This window comes from Phoenix dactylifera, chromosome 3 (genome assembly GCF_009389715.1).
Source record: "Phoenix dactylifera cultivar Barhee BC4 chromosome 3, palm_55x_up_171113_PBpolish2nd_filt_p, whole genome shotgun sequence".
NCBI classification, from domain to species: Eukaryota; Viridiplantae; Streptophyta; class Magnoliopsida; order Arecales; family Arecaceae; genus Phoenix; species Phoenix dactylifera.
Window position 1 is genome coordinate 14,310,603 of NC_052394.1, and position 21,586 is coordinate 14,332,188.

Here is a 21,586-nt window from a genome sequence, read left to right on the forward strand (position 1 = left end):
TCTTTCATGAAAAAAATGTTGTCCAGTAAACACTAAGGTGATGTTTGGTGACCCAAATGGGATCACCAAGGTGATCTTAGATCACTAATAAGTTTTATCCTAATGATCTAATCTTCGATTATTTAAGATTACTGCATTTGATATATTATGTTCCACTAATTAGATATCCTCGTCTATCTACAAGTACTTTGTTTGGTATTCCATGAGAGTATTCCATGAGAATTCAAGATCGCTAACTATATAATACCAAAACTACCCCCGATATATTTCATAAAAAAATATTTATTAATCATATAAAATATATTATGATAAATATTAATATATTTATTAATATATTTATTAATATATTGCATAAAAGTATATTCATTAATCCTATAAATTATTAATCAGATAAAGATATATTAATTTTTATTATAGAATTAATATTTTTGTTTATACTCATAATATATTATTTTTTATATTTTTTCTCAGAAAAATAAGGCAAATAGAAGTAATAAATTAAATGATTTCAGCATAATAATATATTTAATTATCATTTAAATTTATCTTTAAATAATAATATGACAATAATATGATTAGTAATATATTATAATATAATATATATCATAAATATTAATATAATATATAATATTGATATAGTATATTAATGTTATGTCAATATATCAATTTTTTCGCTAGATTGAAGGGCATTTTTGTTTTTAAATTTCAGCCCAAGATCATTGCTCTGGGGTGATGTTGGATACCCGGCCGCAAGAACAGGTATCCCATCATTGGGTTGAGCGAGAAGTGGGGGTGATTTGAGATCACTACCATATAGGATCACCGTGGAGCAACAATGCCAAAAATGATGATGAGCCTCCACCCCATCACCCTTGATCTTGGGATGATCATCCCATACCAAATGCCCCCTAAGGTGGTTATATGGTACCACAGGGCATTGAATCCAGTTATTCGCGCTTCCAGATGCATGGCAGAGAGGACCTTTGTTTGGCGCTGTGTTGATTAGGGTTCATACAGCTTTGAGTGACATTGGTGAAGCTAGTTTAGGCCCAAAAAGCAAACATGCTGTACGGCAAAATTATCTGGATATGTCCTTTAGGATGCTCATACAAGGAAATGTTATTCTTGTCTCTTGGAATGAAATTTTTTGGTTTAATCTTAAAGACGTTTAAGAGCATAGCGAAACTCTCACTTGTCCATCTTCTTCATGGATCATTTGGTTGAGATAGAGCAACATATTTCTTTATTGTTTCTTGTATCTAAACTCTTTAATTGCTCTGATAATTCATCTCGCAAAATAACTCCTTAAAACTCAAAACGAAGGAACACAATTACAATCTAGGGATACGTTTATCAATTTCCATGTATTGGATGTCATTTGAATTGACTTTTAACACCCGTTTGGGAAGGAAATCTATCTGTATTTGGTTCTCTTTGCCTTTGAGGTAAAACAGTCGTGGTTGTTTCTGCAATTCTGCTGCGGCAAGTGAAGTCAGAACTTCACTCTGAAGAGTCCATCTTTCTGGAAACTAAGCCACTAACTTGAGCTAAGATTTAAATAACAGTGTTATTCTAATAATCGATCCCCATTGAGACTGTTATGGACCACAGTAATGCATATCAAGGCTGGAACCGGCACGCCCCTTCCGGGGAAAAACAGGTACAAACTCTTTCGAAAGCAAGACACCTTCCTTCCTAAATTGCATCAGTCTTCAACAGCTAAAAGTTGGGTTCAGCCATTGATGTTTTCCAGGCCTGCGTCCCTAGGTTAAGTTACAATGGGTTTATGACTGCTGGAGAGTTTCAGGTGATTTCATATCTTTGCCTATGGATCCAAGGTCGTAACTTGGAAAGAATTCAAACCAGATGAAAAAGAGGCATCATAAAACTTATAACAGGAAGTCAGGAAGCTTTAATCATCAGGAAGCCATCGTCACAAAATGGAGATAAGACTCCCTTGATGGAATTTTACTTCAACATAAACTGGAAGGACTTTTGTAAGGTGATAGCTTCCCGGCATCACTCCATTCCCTACTGAGAGACTAGTGCAGCGAGGACTGGTCTCTTATGGGGGACAAGATGTCCCTCGGTAGCATCCCACCATCATGGGAATTGGAGGGATGGGAGTGGTGCAGTGAAGCATTTTTTTTAACAAAGACGATAGCATGAATGAGACAGACAACTTACACTAAAATTACCAGGTTCAAAACAAACCACATCATAAGAATGCAAAAAGGATTTAGATCAGAATCAAAAACCTTAATTAGCAAACAACCAGGTTAACCCTAAATATCTTAATTTCAAGAATCCAAAGAAAACCAACCCATTTAAAACAGTCAGGCCAGTTGAAGGTTAACGTTTGAGGCCATTACCCAGGTCAAAGCAACAGCCTGACTGATCTCAGCAACTGCCAGCAGCACCATTTCTCAAATAAGAACAGACCAACATTCTTTCTTGCAATGGATTTTAAGAACATAATGTAAATGGCTCATAAAATGTTTTGTCTGAATTTATTATATTATGCATCCACAGCAGGGCAATCAATCATTTATGCTATAGATGAAGCCTGCCACATTAAAGTGAAATGTCCGAAAGAGGAATGCACTACCCAACTATCCTCAATCAAATGGTTGAAGTGAGTGATTCACACAAGTAAACCCCCCATCAACCATTAGATTTCTTGCGTCGCATGCTGCAACTGTAAGCAACCAACTCAAGTTTCCCGAATTCTGGGAAAGCTTTTCAGGAATCCACAGCACAGTGACAGTAATATTCAAGAAATAAATAGATGAGCTTTCAAGTCCTCATCCGATCTGTGAAGATTGTCAATTAACTGTTCAAGTTCACCATTTGCATTCTCATTTGAACTTTCAGGCTAAATGGTATTTCGTAAGAATCGATGACTGCAAATTAACATTTAAGGAATAGAATGACATGATCTCAGCAACTGCCTGCAGCACCATTTCTCAAATAAGAACAGACCAACATTCTTTCTTGCAATGGATTTTAAGAACATAATGTAAATGGCTCATAAAATGTTTTGTCTGAATTTATTATATTATGCATCCACAGCAGGGCAATCAATCATTTATGCTATAGATGAAGCCTGCTACATTAAAGTGAAATGTCCGAAAGAGGAATGCACTACCCAACTATCCTCAATCAAATGGTTGAAGTGAGTGATTCACACAAGTAAACCCCCCATCAACCATTAGATTTCTTGCGTTGCATGCTGCAACTGTAAGCAACCAACTCAAGTTTCCCGAATTCTGGGAAAGCTTTTCAGGAATCCACAGCGCAGTGACAGTAATATTCAAGAAATAAATAGATGAGCTTTCAAGTCCTCATCCGATCTGTGAAGATTGTCAATTAACCGTTCAAGTTCACCATTTGCATTCTCATTTGAACTTTCAGGCTAAAAGGTATTTTGTAAGAATCGATGACTGCAAATTAACATTTAAGGAATAGAATGACATGATCTCAGCAACTGCCTGCAGCACCATTTCTCAAATAAGAACAGACCAACATTCTTTCTTGCAATGGATTTTAAGAACATAATGTAAATGGCTCATAAAATGTTTTGTCTGAATTTATTATATTATGCATCCACAGCAGGGCAATCAATCATTTATGCTATAGATGAAGCCTGCTACATTAAAGTGAAATGTCCGAAAGAGGAATGCACTACCCAACTATCCTCAATCAAATGGTTGAAGTGAGTGATTCACACAAGTAAACCCCCCATCAACCATTAGATTTCTTGCGTTGCATGCTGCAACTGTAAGCAACCAACTCAAGTTTCCCGAATTCTGGGAAAGCTTTTCAGGAATCCACAGCGCAGTGACAGTAATATTCAAGAAATAAATAGATGAGCTTTCAAGTCCTCATCCGATCTGTGAAGATTGTCAATTAACCGTTCAAGTTCACCATTTGCATTCTCATTTGAACTTTCAGGCTAAAAGGTATTTTGTAAGAATCGATGACTGCAAATTAACATTTAAGGAATAGAATGACATGATCTCAGCAACTGCCTGCAGCACCATTTCTCAAATAAGAACAGACCAACATTCTTTCTTGCAATGGATTTTAAGAACATAATGTAAATGGCTCATAAAATGTTTTGTCTGAATTTATTATATTATGCATCCACAGCAGGGCAATCAATCATTTATGCTATAGATGAAGCCTGCTACATTAAAGTGAAATGTCCGAAAGAGGAATGCACTACCCAACTATCATCCTCAATCAAATGGTTGAAGTGAGTGATTCACACAAGTAAACCCCCCATCAACCATTAGATTGAGTCCACTGATGTACTTGGCTTCGTCGCTTGCCAAGTAGAGCACAGCCTGTGCTACATCATCTACCATCAGTTCTGCGCCTTTCAAGTTGGCATGGCTACCAGCAAAGGACAGAAACCCCTTCAGTGCAGCCTCCCGCCTTTCATTCTCAGGCAAATGAGGCATAGAGAGGCTTGTGGGGGTCGCATATGGTGAGACACAATTCACACGTATCCCATGCCTCCCCAGTTCTGCTGCCACATTTCTAGTGAGCCCCAGCACAGCATGCTTGGATCCTGTGTATCCATGCGGACCCATCCCTCCAATTACACTTGCTACACTGGCCAGCGAAATAATGGAGCCCTTGCTTTTGGGAATCATGACACGGCTTGCATGCTTCATCCCAAGAAACACACCATTCACGTTCACATCAAACACCTTCTTGAATTCTTTAAGGTCAACATTGCGGATATCCACCACCTTGCTGCCAGTGATACCAGCATTATTGACCAAGATATCGATGGTACCATACTTACGAACTGTGAAGTCAACAGCACGGTGAACATCATCTTCGATGGTAACATCGCAGTGGAAGAAGACAACATACGGATCACCACCAAGTGACTTGCAGAGTTGCTGGCCAAGGTTGTCTTGGATATCAACAACACAAATCTTTGCACCATGCTCCCTGAAGAGCCTGACAATGCTTTCACCGATACCCATAGCTCCACCGGTTACAAGAGCTACCTTCCCTTCCAGTCTTCAAATTCAAATATTAAGACATTTCTTTGAGAATTGAAGGGGAATATTTCTCTATGATTCAGATAAAGATATTGGCTTTAAGAGAAAAACAATTAATATACAACTTAATAGACAACATAAGAGAGCAAGTACATGGAGAAATATATTATTAGAACTCTTTCAACCCCCTCGTAGTACAACAAAATCTAGGTACAAATAAACTTCCATACATAGGCTTGTAGAAAAGAAGTTGGTGCAAGATACATTCAATTTTGAGGAAGACTAAGAAGAGAGACAAGAAAGAAATAACATGATGCGCTAACTTTATCAGTTCTCATGGTTAGGACAGTTGGAAAAGAGAAGGGATGACAGCTTGGTTCTCTATAACATGGAGCAATGAAACAAATGAAGAAAGGAAATGAAAGCTTCAAGAGAGTCCCAAATTTCAGAGTTAAATAATTTTGTCCTTCCAGATGGAAAGGATAGCAATCTTTCATTTCCAATTCCATGTACATCTAGAAAGTAGCAAAACAAGCTTAACAAAATGTTTCATAGAGTAGGAAAGATAATTTTTTCAAAATTTCCTCTTATGGGGCATGTAATTCAAAAAGTTAATTTCAAATATAAGTCCACTCATCAACATAATTAGACAACACTCTAGATACGATGTGTTAAATGGTGAAATCTTGTATACCAAATATATAAATTCACAACAAAATATCTTTTTCTTTTTACTCTTTTTACAACAAACATAGTCCATAATACATCAAGCGAGGCCAACACGATCTTGCTTGCAGGAGTTTAAACAGTGACATTCCAAAAATTTTTCCTATATACAATATAAATGGGCACACATATAAGTACACATGCATAAACAAACATACTGCAATATTTTAAGAATTTCTTATTTCCCACTTCCATGTGTTCTGTGCTTTTAGCAAAGCTCTTAGTCACCGGAGAAGCCCACTATTTGTTGAGCACATTATGGGTCCTAGAGGATCCTTGTACAAGGCCAAAGTTCGTCGTCTCGGTACCAGACCCCGTACCGGTGCAACATTAGCACAGTGTCGGTACGGTACGGAGTTTTTTTGGCATACCGAGTGTCGGTACGCTATTCGTACTGGTACCAAACAGGTATGGTACGCCCTGTACTGCTCGATTCGGGCCAATACGGCGTACCTTGTACAAGGCAATTCAACAATCTATTCTACAAGGATAAGAACCCATTCCACTCATCCAATCATTCCATGTCTATTTGCAAGACATCTATGGATTCAAGGATTGCATCAAAGCCTTCAACATTTTTCTAATATATAGGGAAGATAATAAGCCAACTGACTGGCTAACTAATTACTCTAGCCGGCCAAAGGACCGCTAGTGCGGAAATCTCAATTCCCTTGAGACTTACTAGATCTACCCTTAGTGGATTCTTTCAGTCATATTTTTGAGATGCAATTCCAGGTTCCCCTTGTTGAATAAGTCTTGAGTTTACCGACCCTAGAAAGTCAAAAATGTACATTTTTCCTGGAGAAAGAGCAAGTGAAGTGAGTGGAGCGCAGCACAATGAGCAAAAATCAAATTTGCATTTTTTTTCTACAAATTCAATTTATCACCCATGAGCAAGATCAAATTAAAAACATAAGAGGAACCTCCAATAAGGCTTTTAGCCTTGTCTGTGTTGGTTTTGCCTTTAATTGATCAGTTTTGAATATAGGTGACTGAAACTATTGAAACTCTAAAAACTGCCGTCAGTCTGAAACCAAATCCAGACACAACCAAAACTTGAAAACTTTGTCCAAAACTTAAATTTTGGGCTGTATTTTGCTTAAGAACTATTTAGAAAATTTACCAGTTGAAAATTTCATTTTTCAAAAAAAAAATCAGGTAGCTATATTCCCATGAGCAGTAATTCTCTACTTTGCAGTTTAACAGCAATATTCATACTTAGGCTTTCGGTGTCTCTCTCTTTCCCCCTTTCTTCCCGCAGATGTGTTTGACGAGGTAGGGGGTTGTTCTACTTTTGAGATAAGATTTTTGCCTCATTATTGTTTCATACCATTCTAAAATGCTTCAAATTACTAACTCAAATAATTAGAAATTACATGTTTCCTGAGTACTTGTAAAATAGTGGAAGATACTGTGTGAAAAGTTCTGTAACTAGTTTGAAACAGAAGAAAATTATGGAGTCGCAGTCACTTGATTGTAGCAGGCTCCTTTTGAAACATTTAGTTGAATTTTAAAATGTAAGAGATGCTTTTCTTCTTAGTAATTTTCCCTTTACAAAAGTTGCATACTCTACTATATATAGTTACCAACTACAAAATCCACTCATAGATGACATCAACACTACAGGGATTTCCAATTCAAGGAAACAGTTGAATAGGACAATGGAAGGAAGTAAGCTGCACGAAATCCTAGAATGCAAGTCTCCAAAATTATCCAAAAAATTATCATTGAAACATTGGAAGTACTATTGTTAAACAGATTTTTTGCAAATTCTGAGTTGTTTATTAAATTTATTAGTCATTCCAGATTTCTATCTCATATATTATGAATTTGCCATTTCTGCATACATTTCTCATAAATATAACTTCTACCATGACTATCAAGCCTTATCCAGGTCATCTTTATGAATCCGTCATCTCCAGTTCTCGTTAATTTTTGTCAAGCTAATCAGTGTCTCTGCAACTTATTGCAAATCATTTCTCGCAACATGAACCATGTTATCTCTTGGTTTCTGCTCCTTTGGGAAACTTCCAGAGTCCCAGACACATATGAGTTAATCTTCTCACAAGAAACTGTTCAAAATTACTGAACATGTCCATATGATTTGTCAGCCCTGCTTCCGTTAACCAAATTATTCCCCACCTTAGCCTTCCTAGGTCTACCATGCTACACATCTTGTGTGCTTGGCTCTTTTTCTTATTCACCATTGCAAATCATTAAAAATTGTAAAGTATAAAGTGTGATGTTCATTCTAGGACTAGATAAAAATGGTAAAGAATTGATTCCAGGATGATAATTAGTTGCGCAAAAGAAGAGCTCTTCATAAGTTTGTCATATTCCTTTTTAATGCTTCTCTATTTATCCTTAAATTGTTGTGTATTTCCAATACCAGGTCAAAAGACAAAAACTAAAAGTAAAAAACATCAAACAAACCAGACTAAACCATGAAAGAGAAAGAAAAAGACAAATGAAGAAAGAGAAGAAAGCTAAAATTCAAATCTTCTCCCTAATATTTTCAAGTCCTGCTTAGTGGATTCTCTAGCATTAGAAAGACCACAAAATGGAATGGATGCTTAGCTGCACAAGAAGGAGATCTATCATCATCCAATCCACATTTTTTTCAAGAGGCCTCTCCATGCAACACAAGAATTATGTATGGAGAAATCAGTAACATATGAAGGAAAGAAAGAAAAGAAGAAAAGAAGATAAAGGAAGAACGGTGAAGGTGTCTAATACAATGGTCCTCTCTCAAATAGGATAATTCTTATGTGGCTTTTGAGTTACAATGGTTTGATTTTGGATAGAGGAAAAAGTTTCATCCATACATGATTGGTTAATAACTAATAGGCTCGGACTTTTCAGCAACAATAAAAGAATAAACTTCGAGGAACTAAATGATCAACTTTTCAGCTCATGTAATGAGGCATGGGAAAGGAAGCATGGCACGAAGCAAGAAAGGTTCAAGGAAAATTAGACCTGCCACTACACTCTCTGCAATGTAGGAGTATCTTCAATTAGCCAACAATGAGAGAGCCATGTTCGTGGGTTACTTCTTTCGGGTGTTTTCATCAAGAAAAGAACCATGCAACTTCCTCTCTTCTAGAAAGTCATAAATCTTAAGAATGTCAAAACACATGCTTCGAATAATGTTATCTCTATAATTAAAGTACATGATCATGGTATTCATAGTACATTTGAAACCCAAAGTTTTTACCGAGAAAAGATCTTTTACCAGGACAATTTATACGAGACAATATGTATAATATTGAATATTTGGCAATCAAATACAAAACAAATACCATGATTATACAGTTCCTCGAGAAAAATGAAACCGTTGTTGGGCGTACAAATATAGCACACATCTTGGAATGCTAGAACAGAATCTTTCCAGAATAAAATAAAAGTGGCAGTTTTTTCAATTGTTAAATATTTGTAGAACAAGAAAAAACAATAAGAGAAAAAGAGAAAAAAAGAAGTGATTTTATTTTTTTATTCCATCACATTCGATACATCTCAGGAGTTATATATACTTGTATATAGACTCCATATAAGAAAAATAATATAGGCCGATACATGATCACACTAATAAACGAAAATATTATGGGTGATATAAGTTGTTATGTGATCCATAAAATCACTCTAACAAGATCATGCTAACAAAGAAAAATAATATAGGTTAATACAGGATCACGCTAATAAAGAAAAATATTATGGGTGATGCAGCTTGTTACGTGATCCCAAAAATTATGCTAATATCTCTCCTCAAACTTAAGATGGTACTGTAGGTGCCAATTTAAATTTGAAAATTAGATCACAAATGTACCCAGAACCTGATGTATTACATCAATAGTTGAAGTAGCAGCTCAGAAGTTGATGTAATTGATTAAGAGCTGACATAGCAGCTCAGAGGTTGATGTGGTGGTAGATCAAGAGCTGACGCAGCAGCATAGAGCCCGATGTGGCCGAACACGAGTTGTTAAAGCAGCTCAGAAATCGATGTAGTAAATTAGAAGTTGATATAATAACTCAGAAGCCGATATGACAGACTGATGTATCAAACTGATGTGACAATACAGAATTTGATATGTCAAAATATAAACTAATATAGCAGCTTAGAAACTGATGTGGCAGATCAAGAAACTAACGCAGCAAACTAATATATTTGGCAATGCTGATGTAGTTAACTAACACGATAGACTAATGCGTCTACTGATATAACTAGCTAACATAGCAAACTGGTGTGTCTATTGATGGGTTCGACTAATGTGACAGATTGACAAGTCTGCCGTAATGACTGATTGACTTGTCTGATGATGTGGCAGCGAGAAGACACATAAAAGATGACAGTTTTAGCGAGGACAGAGCTTAGAGAGAAGGCAACTGAAGGTCAATGATCCTCGTAGATGAAGAACCATGAAAGAGGAACAAGAGACCTTGAACTAGATGGTAATGAAGTCGGAGGCATCAAATAAAACCAAAGATGGAGAGAAAGGAGCCGAGCAACGGTGAGAAGAGACGACCGAAGATCTGAAGCTGAGAAGAAAAGTAGGGGAGAGCAGCTGCAGATTCATTAAAAAATAAAGAATCTTCGAGTATTAATCCACCGAAAAATGGAAGATATGTAGATCTGCTAAGGAGTATGAGATCTTTGAATGTTAATTCACTAGAAAATAGAGGATCTGTGGAAAAATAGAAGATCTATAGATCCATCGAAAAATAGAGGATCTTCGAGTGTTAATTCACCCAAGAACAGAGATCAATAGATCGGCAATGGGGGTCTTCAAAACTTTTAGATATGGCAACGACGACCACAGCAAAGGCCGAAGAGATGGTGGCAGCATATTAGATGATCGGTGGCTCTGATATCATATTAAAATATTTGCAGAAGAAGAAAAAACAAAAAAAAAGAGAAAAATAATTTTATTTTTCTGTTCCGTCACATTCGATACATCTCAGGAGTTATATATACTCGTGTACAGACTCCATATAAAAAAAATAATATAGGTTAATATATGATCACGCTAACGAAGAAAAATATTATGTGTGATATAGGTTGTTATGTGATCCTTAAAATCACTCTAATAAGATAATGCTAACAAAAAAAAAATAATATAGGTTGATATAAGATCATGCTAATAAAAAAAAATATTATAGGTGATACAAGTTGTTACATGATCTCTAAAATTGTGCTAACATGTATAAATAAAAACATTCGTGAAGAGTTTCACAAAAACATTGCCTAAATTTGCTGGCATAGTGGATTTTAGACCCTCCTACAAAAAGTTGTGTGGCAAATGGCACCTAAAATAATCCTCCAACTATCGCTAACTCTAAGGATGTCAACAATCATTGCAACCATCGATTTTGTGACATTAGTGTCACAAGGTTGTTCTCCTTTGTAGCAGTTGTATTGCCTCATAAAGTTACTTGTTTTGTTGCATAAACAACAAGAACTCCTTTTCTTTCTGTTTTCCCTCTTTCCTTAAATCCTTGTTGGACTTAGACTAATCTCACCCATTGTAAAGATTAAGAGTTGGAAGATTGATGTTTCAACACTCTCAAAAAATTTTTGATTCTTAGGCAAAACTATATTGTGATCTTGATTTTTAATCTGGTTATCTTTCTAAACTTTTGGTAAACTTCTCAGTTTTCTATATAATGCCTGAAACTTGGAATCCTTTTATAAAAAAAAACTACACATGATAGGTTGAACCAAGATAGCCACCACATTTTTCCTTTTCTCTTTTTTTCTTTTTCTACTTTCTATTTCTCATAGTTTTCTCAACAACTATAGTTGGATGGATAGACAGACATATCTCTGATTTCCTGCCTGTGCATAAAAAGTTACAGTGATTCCTCCTTAAAATCATAAGCTGATACCAAATAATCGGCACAAGGCGTGATGGTTATTGTTATGGATTTCTCATTATAGATGTCAATAGGCTCCTAGAAAGTCTTATCTCTAAGATACAATACCTAATACTTTCATGAGACCCAAAAAGGCTATAATCCTCGGTGGTCTTGGAACTAAAAGACAGCCATCCCAACGTAATGAAGACAAGGAAAATGTTTTTCAATTAACAAACAAGATGGCTTTAGTTGAGAGATCTTGCTAAGCATCAGCTCTAAATGGGGTCCTCATTGTTAACAAACCACTAGATCTCAAAAGCTTAAGTTCTTAGGAAAGGGGTCAACAATGTATATCAAGCCTTAAAACCTCTTTCAAGGGGTCAACAATGTATATTAGGCCTTAAAACCTCTTTCATGTGCGACATGGATCATGCACATAAAGGCATAAACAAGTGATAAACTACTCAAGATAATGAGTTGGTACCAACTAGGAACAAGTCGGATAAGAAAAAAGACTCAAGATAATAAATGGGAGGTATGAAGAAAAATTGGCGTGACTGGAGATTTCAGCCCTAACTTACAATCGCTTTGATACCATGTTACCATGGAAGTAGTCAACAATGTACTTGTATATAGTAAGATTATTTGACATCCATTTGAGCTAAATAGTTGCACATCTTTACTTTTTGTTTATATTCTCTTACTGCAATTTCTAAGACATACAACTTAATGGCCATCAAGCCAAGAAGCTCAAGAAAAATGAACCAATGCGTACTTTGGCCTAAATCAGTTTATTGGAACATAAAATGCATAGAAAAAATAGAATTACTTCTAACAAGATTTTTGAGAAATTAGAAGTTGACAAACCATCTCTCATGGCTTCTTTTCACATAGAAAGGTCTCCTTTAAATAGGGAGGTCACAAGGTCCAATAACCTTGTGGACTAACCAACACATTTAGGGACCATCTCCCATAGTTTCACCTCACATGGAAAGGCTTCTTTATACAAGGAGGCCTTGTGTACCTATTATCTAGCCATGTGGACAAGACCTCCAACAAGACATGCAAGACCTATAAATTGAAGTTAAAATTGATGATAATTTTTGAGATCATAAACTAAGACGTGTAGGAAGAAACTATAGGTGGAATGATTTTGCAAAGATTTTGTCGAAAGACCTTCACCAATATTGTGTTGTAGCTATTGCTTGATAGCACTTAGCTATCAAAGTCGTGTATGATGACTAAAATTTTTTACAACAATGCTTGAACCTTGAAAAACTTTCCTCCTGATGACAAATTATATATTACAGGTGAGCCTGCATAATAAAGTTTAAACCTAATGGAGCCGTATAAGAAAATATAAGGTTAGTAGCCAAAGGTTACAATGAAGGTTTTATGTATTGAGGCATACTAGGGATAGATATTGTACTGGTAGAGAACTAGTATAGTACGGGAGATTAATACAATACAACACTACTTAGGGTTCACCAAACTAGTACCAGAGAACGTACCAGCCAGCGACCCGTTTGGCATGGTACATGTCTGTACCATGCCATTCCAGAATGTACGGAAACTGGGAGAGCCAGAGAGGGAGGAAAGAGATGAAAAGAGAGAGAGGGAGGGGAAGAGAGAGGTCGAGAGAGAGAAGGCCCAAAAGCCCTCGTCAATCATTGTCCAATGTGGGAGGGAATAGGGAGAGGCAGCGGGGGAGGGAGGGAGAGGGAGAGGGAGGAAGGGGTAGGCCCTCGGCCAACCCTAATCCTAGCGGAGAGAAAGAGAGGGAGAGGGAAGGGGCACTTGCCGGTCATGCCCGAAGGGGGGCGGTGTGGGGAGGGTATAATTGAAAGGCCAAGTTGGATCGGCTTTAAATCAAGCCATGAGGGTTTAATCAAAATAGAGTTAGTTTGACCTATTTACCAAGCCGACAAGGCGAACCGACTTGTTCCTCGTCGGTTTGGTTCAGTATGCTCCAAACTGGATGGTTCAAGATGACATGACCAACAATGGCACCAATACATGGTATACGTTGTTTCAACTTAAGATCTTTAGCATGAACTAGTATGGAGATGTACTATGCCATGTTGTGTCCCACCATGCTAGTAATGCACCATTACAATGCTCAGTATCGAGACATAAAACCTTAGTTACAATCAACAACGATGAATTTATCATCTTCAAACACTAACGTTTAACTAGATTTAATTCTACAAGAATCACGTATGCAATAAATTAAATAAATAAGACTCGGCATGTTGCTGAAAACTGCAATTTAAAGTTGACAATTCGAAGAAGAAATCTATATGTAACAATCAAATGACTATGTGCAAGAAGGTCAAAGGGTCCAAAAGAAATTGTTAAAAGGAATTCAAACAAGAGACTAAGGATATGTTTGGATGTAACGGAATTCCATGGTTTTCCATGGGATAAGCTTATTCCAAGGAAATCCTAAGCCTCATGGAAATCCAATCCTCAAACCTGTTTGGACAAGATTTTAAAGTTTGAAAATTTTATGGAAAATTGCAGTTTCCATGGGAAAAAACAAATCTACTCATCTTAGTTTTTATTTTTCCCACATCTTGCACAAGCAGTGGGACTCCATGCTTCTCAAAACAAAACAATGCCTTCTCTAAAAAACAAAAAACAACACCCCTTCTTCCTCTTCACTTCTCTAAGCCCATCCTTATCTAACCCATCTTATATCCCTTCTATACTCCAAGACCACCTTCCAGCTTCTGCCATCGAATCGCAGAGCCTACCATTATCATATTTATGGTTTCTATGGATAAGACTCTCTCTCTCTCTCTCTCTCTCTCTCTCACACACACACACACACACACACATGGAGTTCTTTCTTTGGTTGAGTTGGGATTAACATTAGGAACAGGATTTGAGAAGAAGGCAGATGAAAAAGAGAAATGGTTTGAAATAGTATTAAAGAATGGAGGCAGCAAGCTGTCCCTATGGAGTTTTTCCAGCATGGAGAAAAGCTGACTTTTTCCTTTCCTATCAAACAGTATCCAGAAGCTTATGGGATAGCTGATAATCTATGGTGGGTTTCCCCTATTCTGATCTTGGTTAGTATCTTGCAAGTATCTTACAGGTCAACGCATCTAGTTCTTGCTTGGTCGTTAGCAGTTTTGTAACTTTTGAGACTTTGTTTTGTTTCTAAATCCTCCATATTGTCCTGCTTGTTAAACAGTAAACATAGTTGAGTAATGTCAATGTCAATGTTGCTTAAAAAATGCAGAGCATATGTTATATAGCAATGGACATGGAAGTCTAAATGGTTTCCAATGCAAACTTTCTATGTATTCACTAGAAATGAAAATAATTTGTTAAAATGTCTTAGAAATGGCATGAAACAATTAAAATTGGTCTAGGTCATAAGAAAAAACAAAAAAATAGAGAATGAAAAATAGTATCTTGGTGTCAGCTACAAATTGTTTGACAGACTTGTGTACTTTTGCTATACTAGTGTGTGCCAACTGCAAAGTATTGATAGAGTATGCATGTTGGATCTATACAGCACAAGATGTATGAAATTCATCTCTGATGTGAAGTATTACAACTAGTATGGTTGGAAAAGTCATTGGGTTGTGGCACCGAATGGCCTAGGTTCGAATCCCGCCTACACCTAGTTGGCTGGGTGGGGGGTTACCCCCCTCCTTCTCTCAACAAAAATAAAAATGACTTAAAGTATCAAAAATTTATGTACTTTGTAATAATAATCTATTTCTCTGAGGATATTTTGATTGATGAGCAAGCTAACTTCAAACCAAGGATGATCTAGAAGATGCAATTATCTTTATGAACCAGTGAGTTACTAATTAAAGAGAGTATCCTTGGAAACGTCTTTAACAACAAAATATAGATAAATGAATGCATACTTGCATAGTGTTGGCATTCTCTATGATAAAATAAATGCTTATGGATAAGGAATATGTTTGTTCAGGTGGTTCAAAGGAAATCGTAAGTCAAAACATTTTATAGGTAAGTAAAAATAGGCTTTTGATCCTATCAATTAACAATAGCTTGCAAATGAACCACAACGACAAGTTTTGCTAAGGTTTGAGAAGGTTGATTAATCAAGGAAATATATATAAAAAAAATTTGGTATGCAATGATCCCAATATAAATGGTTGGATCGAGCATTTAGTACAGCTTAATAGGTCAAAATGAAGTTAAATTGATATATGAGAAAAATATGTTATGCAGCCTCCCTATACTTAATCATGCTTAATTAAGGTTGGAATTGGGCCCGGCCCAGCTCGACACCCATCGGGCCAGGCCAACTTCGGGTTGGGCTGCGGATTAGGCTTGAAAAATTTTGGACTAGGTTTGACGTTAAATATAGAGCCCATATGTTTTTCAGGCCGGGCTTGGATATATCACTGGCCCAGCCCGAGCCCAGACGAGGCGCCAAACATAGCCCGAACTCAGGCCCAAATCTAGCCCGAACTCCAGCCCAAAATGGAGCCCGAACTTACATGCTTGTTTATGAACTGCTTAGAACATAGGAATGCCATTTCCAATTGTGTTATTAATTAGTTTTTCTAGTAAACTTGTTTCTGACCATCAGATAGTTGCTAACGTGAAGCTATAGTATTTCACCAAAAAAATATGAGGCTACAGTATGAACGATAGAAAGATTAAGCTTCAATCGAGTTCGGACCAGCCGAATTTTTAGTCCTAATGGATAATTTGTGCTGGCCCAACTGGGTTTGGGCAGGGCTCAGGTCGGGATTTTTCAAATTTTTCGGGCCTAAGCCCGGCTTGAAGCCCAAAAAAAAATTTCAGGCCGGGCTTGGGTAGGGGAGTGGCCTGGCCCAACCCGGCCTGTTTCTAGCCCTATGCTTAATTATAGCATATTTATGGAATGATCGTGTGGGGGTGGAGTGATCTTGAACTTCCGATCCCAACGTTTTATTCCACTACAGTTCTCTTAGGGGCATGCTGCTTTTATCAAGGCCCTATCTTCTTTAATCTTTCCCAAATTACAAACAAAAGAAAAGAACCATATATATCTCAACAATCTAATTTCAAGTAAAAACCATGTATAATTCTTTGTTGATAAAAAGGTTAGAATTGAATGTGGAAACACTATGGATATTTATTTTTTTTGGAGCTTCAACTCATATTACAATACTAATTTTATCAACTCCTTTTCTAGATCCACGTACATGCAAGTCAATCTAGTGATACAACAACGGGTTACCAGATCCATCTGTCAACTTTCACGGACCAAGAAGCACAAATCAAAAGAAACATAAAAGAGAAAACAGACATCTCCGGACAATAGCAATCTTTTGTCGGAAATATCAAAGCAGGGCAGGCTCGAGATGGATCGAAAGGTTGGTGTTCGGTTCGCGTACCGTCGAGGGGAAAGAGGTGGAACGGAGCCGGCGCTGGTGGACATGGTGGCCTCCTGATCCCGCCCAGCTCACCTTAGCAAGCACTGATGGGCGGCACCGAGGAGCCCTTGGGTGCCTTAAAAGATTTTTTTTTTAGTTTTTTGAGTGCCTTTAATAAGGTCAATGGAGGGCGGTGAGTGCTTTAAGATCATCATCCTTCACAGAGCCTTCAATAATGTAAACAGTGGGTGGCGAGGGCTTCGAAAGGAACCCTAGGGAACAAAAGAGCCGGTGAGCGGTTGTGTGGTTCACGTGACCTGGTGGACCAGATTCATCCTAGACGTCACTAAATGAATTTATTAAAATTTATTTTATTTTAAAATTACACTAATAATTTTTTATTTATCGAGAGGGTTGGATTAGGCCACATTCCGTTTTCCAATTGAAGATATTTAGTTGGGTTACCAACTTTGATTGGATTCAATTTTGAACCCTTTGCAACTAATCAATAAGCTACTTTTTTTTTTCCAATTATTCTCACCATCATTTCAGTCTTTATTGTAAGTAACGAACCTCGCCAAAATATTTACTAACGATTATAGCATCTGTGAATAGATACTATCTAGAATAGCATTTCAAAATTTTACATTGAAATAGCTATTACTGTACTGGCTACTATAATGGTAGTGTAATGGGCAATAATGAAAAATTAGGATGAGAAAAATTTAATGAAAATTTAAATTTTATAAAATTAATGTTGTATTTAGAGAAAGTTACAAGCGATAATAGTATCTGTTATTTATATTATAAGTGACTGCTATCAAACTAAATAATGTAATGTAAATAACTTGTTATGATGGTTGTTAACTTTTTCTTCCATTAAATAAAAAAGAGAAGAGGGAAAGATTTTGGGAAAAAACCTAATTCATGAAGAGAGAAAATGGAGGGACTTTTATTTTATTTTCCAAAAATTATTATAATCTAAATGAAAAAGAAAAAATATTTTATGATTTGAAAAACTATATATTGTTTCGTTTAGAAGAATTTGTATAAAAAAATAAAGAATGGATCATAGTTCCTTCCCCTTTTGGGCTCACATCTAGCACCATCCTCTCTCCTCTTTTATGGTCTATGATTTTTTGTGAAATATGCGCTCCTTACAACTTGCTTTTATTCTATAATACTCGTATCAACCCCATCTTACATAAATTCACAAAAAGAGAGGAAAAATATATCAAATCTACAATTGTGGCTTCTTTCACTTTCTTTTGAAACTATTAATAGTGTGTGAAAAACTTGCCTCTAATGAGAGAGAGTATGCCTAGCTGTATAGAAGACAAGAAAAGAGGAAAACTTTGGGTGGGAAAGCTAGCAAGGAGTGTAGAAGAATATTAAGGGATGACGACATGTGTAGGAAAACCACTACCTCACTTGGTGAGATCACAAAATTAACCAAATATGGCCAACTAAGTGTAAGTTTATCAATACAAAATCTATGAAAGCTAGTCACCACAAATACTAATACTAGGCAAGTAAAATATATGGCATGAATTCTAAGTGGCAAAATATCAAACAAATCAAATGTATACACAAGAGATACAAGATTTAATGTAGTTCGACATAAAGCTTATATCCATAGGTCATGTTTCGATCAAACTTTCACTATCATAAACAAATTATAATGGTTTCTATTCAAGTATCAACATACATCACTTGAGCTAACACAACAAAAAGGAGAAAAACAAGGGTTACCTCATGAGCTTAAACAAGCCAACTCTAACACCAAATCTTTCAAACAACTTGTTGGAAGAAACTCCAATACACCCTTAAAAACATAAGCTTCAATGAGTATCAATGGACATTGAAGTAGGACAAACAAGCTCACACCAAACCCTAGCCCTTTTCTCTCACAAAGAGCTCTCTCTATCTTTTTTCTTTTCTGTTTTTGTGCTTCTCTTTCTTACTCAAAATTCCAGCACAAAGGCTCGTTTAAGTCCGCTAAAGTTGGGCTTTAAATGGCTTAAAAAGCCATCGTGGGCTTGGACCAAAAGAAAAAAGCCAAAACCACATAACAATCTCCCCCTCTAAGCCCATAAGGGAGGAGAACCAACCATTGACTACTCACCGAAAGCCCAAACCGGCCAACTTGGCACAAAGCTCAAACTTTTCTCCAGGAAGCACCTTGGTCATCATGTCGGAAGGATTCTTATTTGTGTGTATCTTTTCAAGCCGTACCTGCTGCTTTTCACTACATCACGTAGCCAATGATATCTCACATCTATATGCTTCATACGAGAGTGATAGGTAGCATTTTTACTTAAATATATAGCACTTTGACTATCGCAAAACACCGCAAACATGTCTTGTAATATCCTAAACTCAAGAAGAAATCTCTTTATCCATAGCATTTTCTTGGTGGCCTCTGTAGCAACAATATACTTTGCCTCTGTAGTGGACAATGCAACACATTTTTGAAGCTTTGACTGCCATGAAACAGCTCCCCAAGCAAATTTGAATAGATATCCTGAAGTGGACTTTCTATGGTCTAAATTTTCTACCATATCAGAATCTGTAAAGCCCTCTAATACTGGTTTGTAGCCACCAAATCTTAAGCACAACTCAGAAGTACCCTTTAAATACTTGAAAATCTATTTTACACCTTTCCAATAATCTCTGTCAGGATTTGAAAGAAATCTGCTAACTACACCAACTACTTGGGCCATATTTGGTCGTGTGCACACTATAGCATACATAAGACTCTCCACAGCTGATGAATATGGAATGGCCTCTATGGATTTTCTTTCATCTTTAGTAGATGGACATGAACTTTTAGAAAGCTTAAAATGACTAGCAAGAGGAGTGCTAACTGACTTAGCACTTGCCATGTTGAACCTTTCAAGCACCCGTTTAACATATTTCTTTTGTGACAACCACAACTTCTTTTCTTTCTGTCACGATAAATTTGCATGCTCAAAATTTGTTGTATTGCACCTAAATCTTTTATATCAAAAGACTTAAATAATTTTTTTTTTAACTTCTCAATCATTTTTACATCCAGACCCAAGATAAGCATATCATCCATGTAGAGCAAAAGGATAATAAAGTTTTCACCACTAAACTTCTTGAAGTAAACATAATGATCTACATCTGTTTTTTTGTACCCATTATCGATCATGAATGAGTCAAACTTCTCGTATCACTTTCTTAGTGCTTGCTTCACATAAAGACTTTTCTTCAACTTGCAAACCAAGTGCTCTTTGCCTTTCACCTCAAACCTCTCAGGTTGAGCCATGTAGATCTCTTCCTTTAAATCACCATGAAGAAATGCAGTTTTAACATCCAATTGCTCTAGCTAAAGGTCCAAGCTAGCTGTCAAACCTAAGAAAACTCTAATCGAACTCATCTTCACAACTGAGAAAAAAATCTCATCAAAGTCAATGCCTTTCTTCTGACCAAAGTCTTTAACAACCAATCGAGCTTTGTGCTTCACTAGCTTTCCATTGCCATCCTTTTTCAACTTGAACATCCATTTGTTCTACAATGCTTTTCTACTTTTAGGAAGCTGCACAAGCTGATAAGTGTCATTTTTTAGTAAAGAATCTATCTCTTTTTGCCTTTATGAGACTGTGCTTCTTGAAAGCTCTCCGGCTTTCATCCACAAGCTCTCATCCAACTAATCTTGTCTTTATGAGACTGTGCTTCATGAAAGCTCGCTCCTCACTAGTAAACATAATGACACTGAAGCAAGATACCTTGATGATGGTCTATGCTCTCTAGCAGATCTTCTGACCTGAGGTTCTGTACTTTCTTATTGAGTAGACTGCTCCCTCAGCTCACTAACCTTATCTGCAAGCATCTCATCATCATCCATACTCATTTCTAACATATCACTGCCCCTAATTTCTAGTATCTTATCTCTCCTAGATTTATCTTGTACCTCTTCCTCATCTATAGTATGTTGCAAAGGAGATGGAATAGGTGCAAAATTGGCTGCACCTTTTACCACATCCTTAGATTTCTCAAGTATTTCAGCATCTTCAAAGATTTGGCCTTCATTAAAGATCACATCTCTACTTCTAGTAATCTTTTTCTTCACTGGATCCCATAATTTGTATCCAAACTCTTCATTGCCATAATCAACAATGATACAAGGAAGTGCCTTATCATCAAGCTTCAACCTTTGCTCCCTAGGTACATATGCAAAGGCTTTGCACCCAAATATCTTCAAATATGAATAGAAAACATCATTTCCACCCCGTATTCTCTCTAGAATATAAAAAGTCTGAAAAAACTGAGGGAATTTATTTATTAAGTAACAAGTAGTGAGAACGACTTTACCCCAAAATGCCTTAGAAAACTTAACTATCTTTAGCATGCATCTAACTTTCTTTACATTGGTGCAGTTCATCCTCTCCGCTACCCCATTATGTTGTGATGTACTTGTAACAGTCTTTTCATGCCTAATACCATGCCCAAAGCAGTAACTTTCGAACACTTTTGATGTATACTCTCTACTGTTATCACTACAGAGATACTTCAATGGCTTTTCTGTCTCTCTTTCAACCATGACATGAAGCTGTTGAAATAACCAAAGCACTTGATCTTTTGTCTTCAACAAATATACCCACACCTTTCTTG

General features: G+C 36.6%; 1 protein-coding gene across 2 annotated transcripts; it reads right to left on the reverse strand.

Annotated features, from left to right (window-relative positions):
- Positions 1-3,509: 3,509 nt before the first annotated feature.
- LOC103720715 (zerumbone synthase) lies at positions 3,510-17,188 on the reverse strand. 2 transcript variants are annotated; one of them, XM_039124684.1, is made up of 3 exons: positions 16,970-17,188; positions 4,293-5,040; positions 3,510-3,749 (listed from the first exon to the last, which is right to left on the reverse strand). In XM_039124684.1, the coding sequence occupies exons 1-3, from the start codon at positions 17,011-17,013 to the stop codon at positions 3,699-3,701; spliced, it is 843 nt and encodes a 280-aa protein (XP_038980612.1). In that variant the 5' UTR covers positions 17,014-17,188; the 3' UTR covers positions 3,510-3,698. The 2 variants fall into 2 exon arrangements, with proteins under 2 accessions (XP_038980612.1, XP_008808776.1); XM_008810554.4 differs by lacking the exon at positions 3,510-3,749 and having other exon boundaries at positions 4,043-5,040.
- Between the last annotated feature and the right edge of the window lie 4,398 nt (positions 17,189-21,586).

What these genes read in the sequence shown, in the direction of transcription:
- LOC103720715 (XM_039124684.1), bottom strand. Translation starts at nt 17,013, where the DNA reads ATGTCCACCAGCGCCGGCTCCGTTCCACCTCTTTCCCCTCGACG. An exon ending in CCACCTCTTTCCCCTCGACG is followed by an intron (nt 5,041 to 16,969) that starts GTACGCGAACCG and finishes TTGAATTTGAAG; the next exon opens with ACTGGAAGGGAAGGTAGCTC. An exon ending in TCAGTGGACTCAATCTAATG is followed by an intron (nt 3,750 to 4,292) that starts GTTGATGGGGGG and finishes AGAAATCTAATG; the next exon opens with GTTGATGGGGGGTTTACTTG.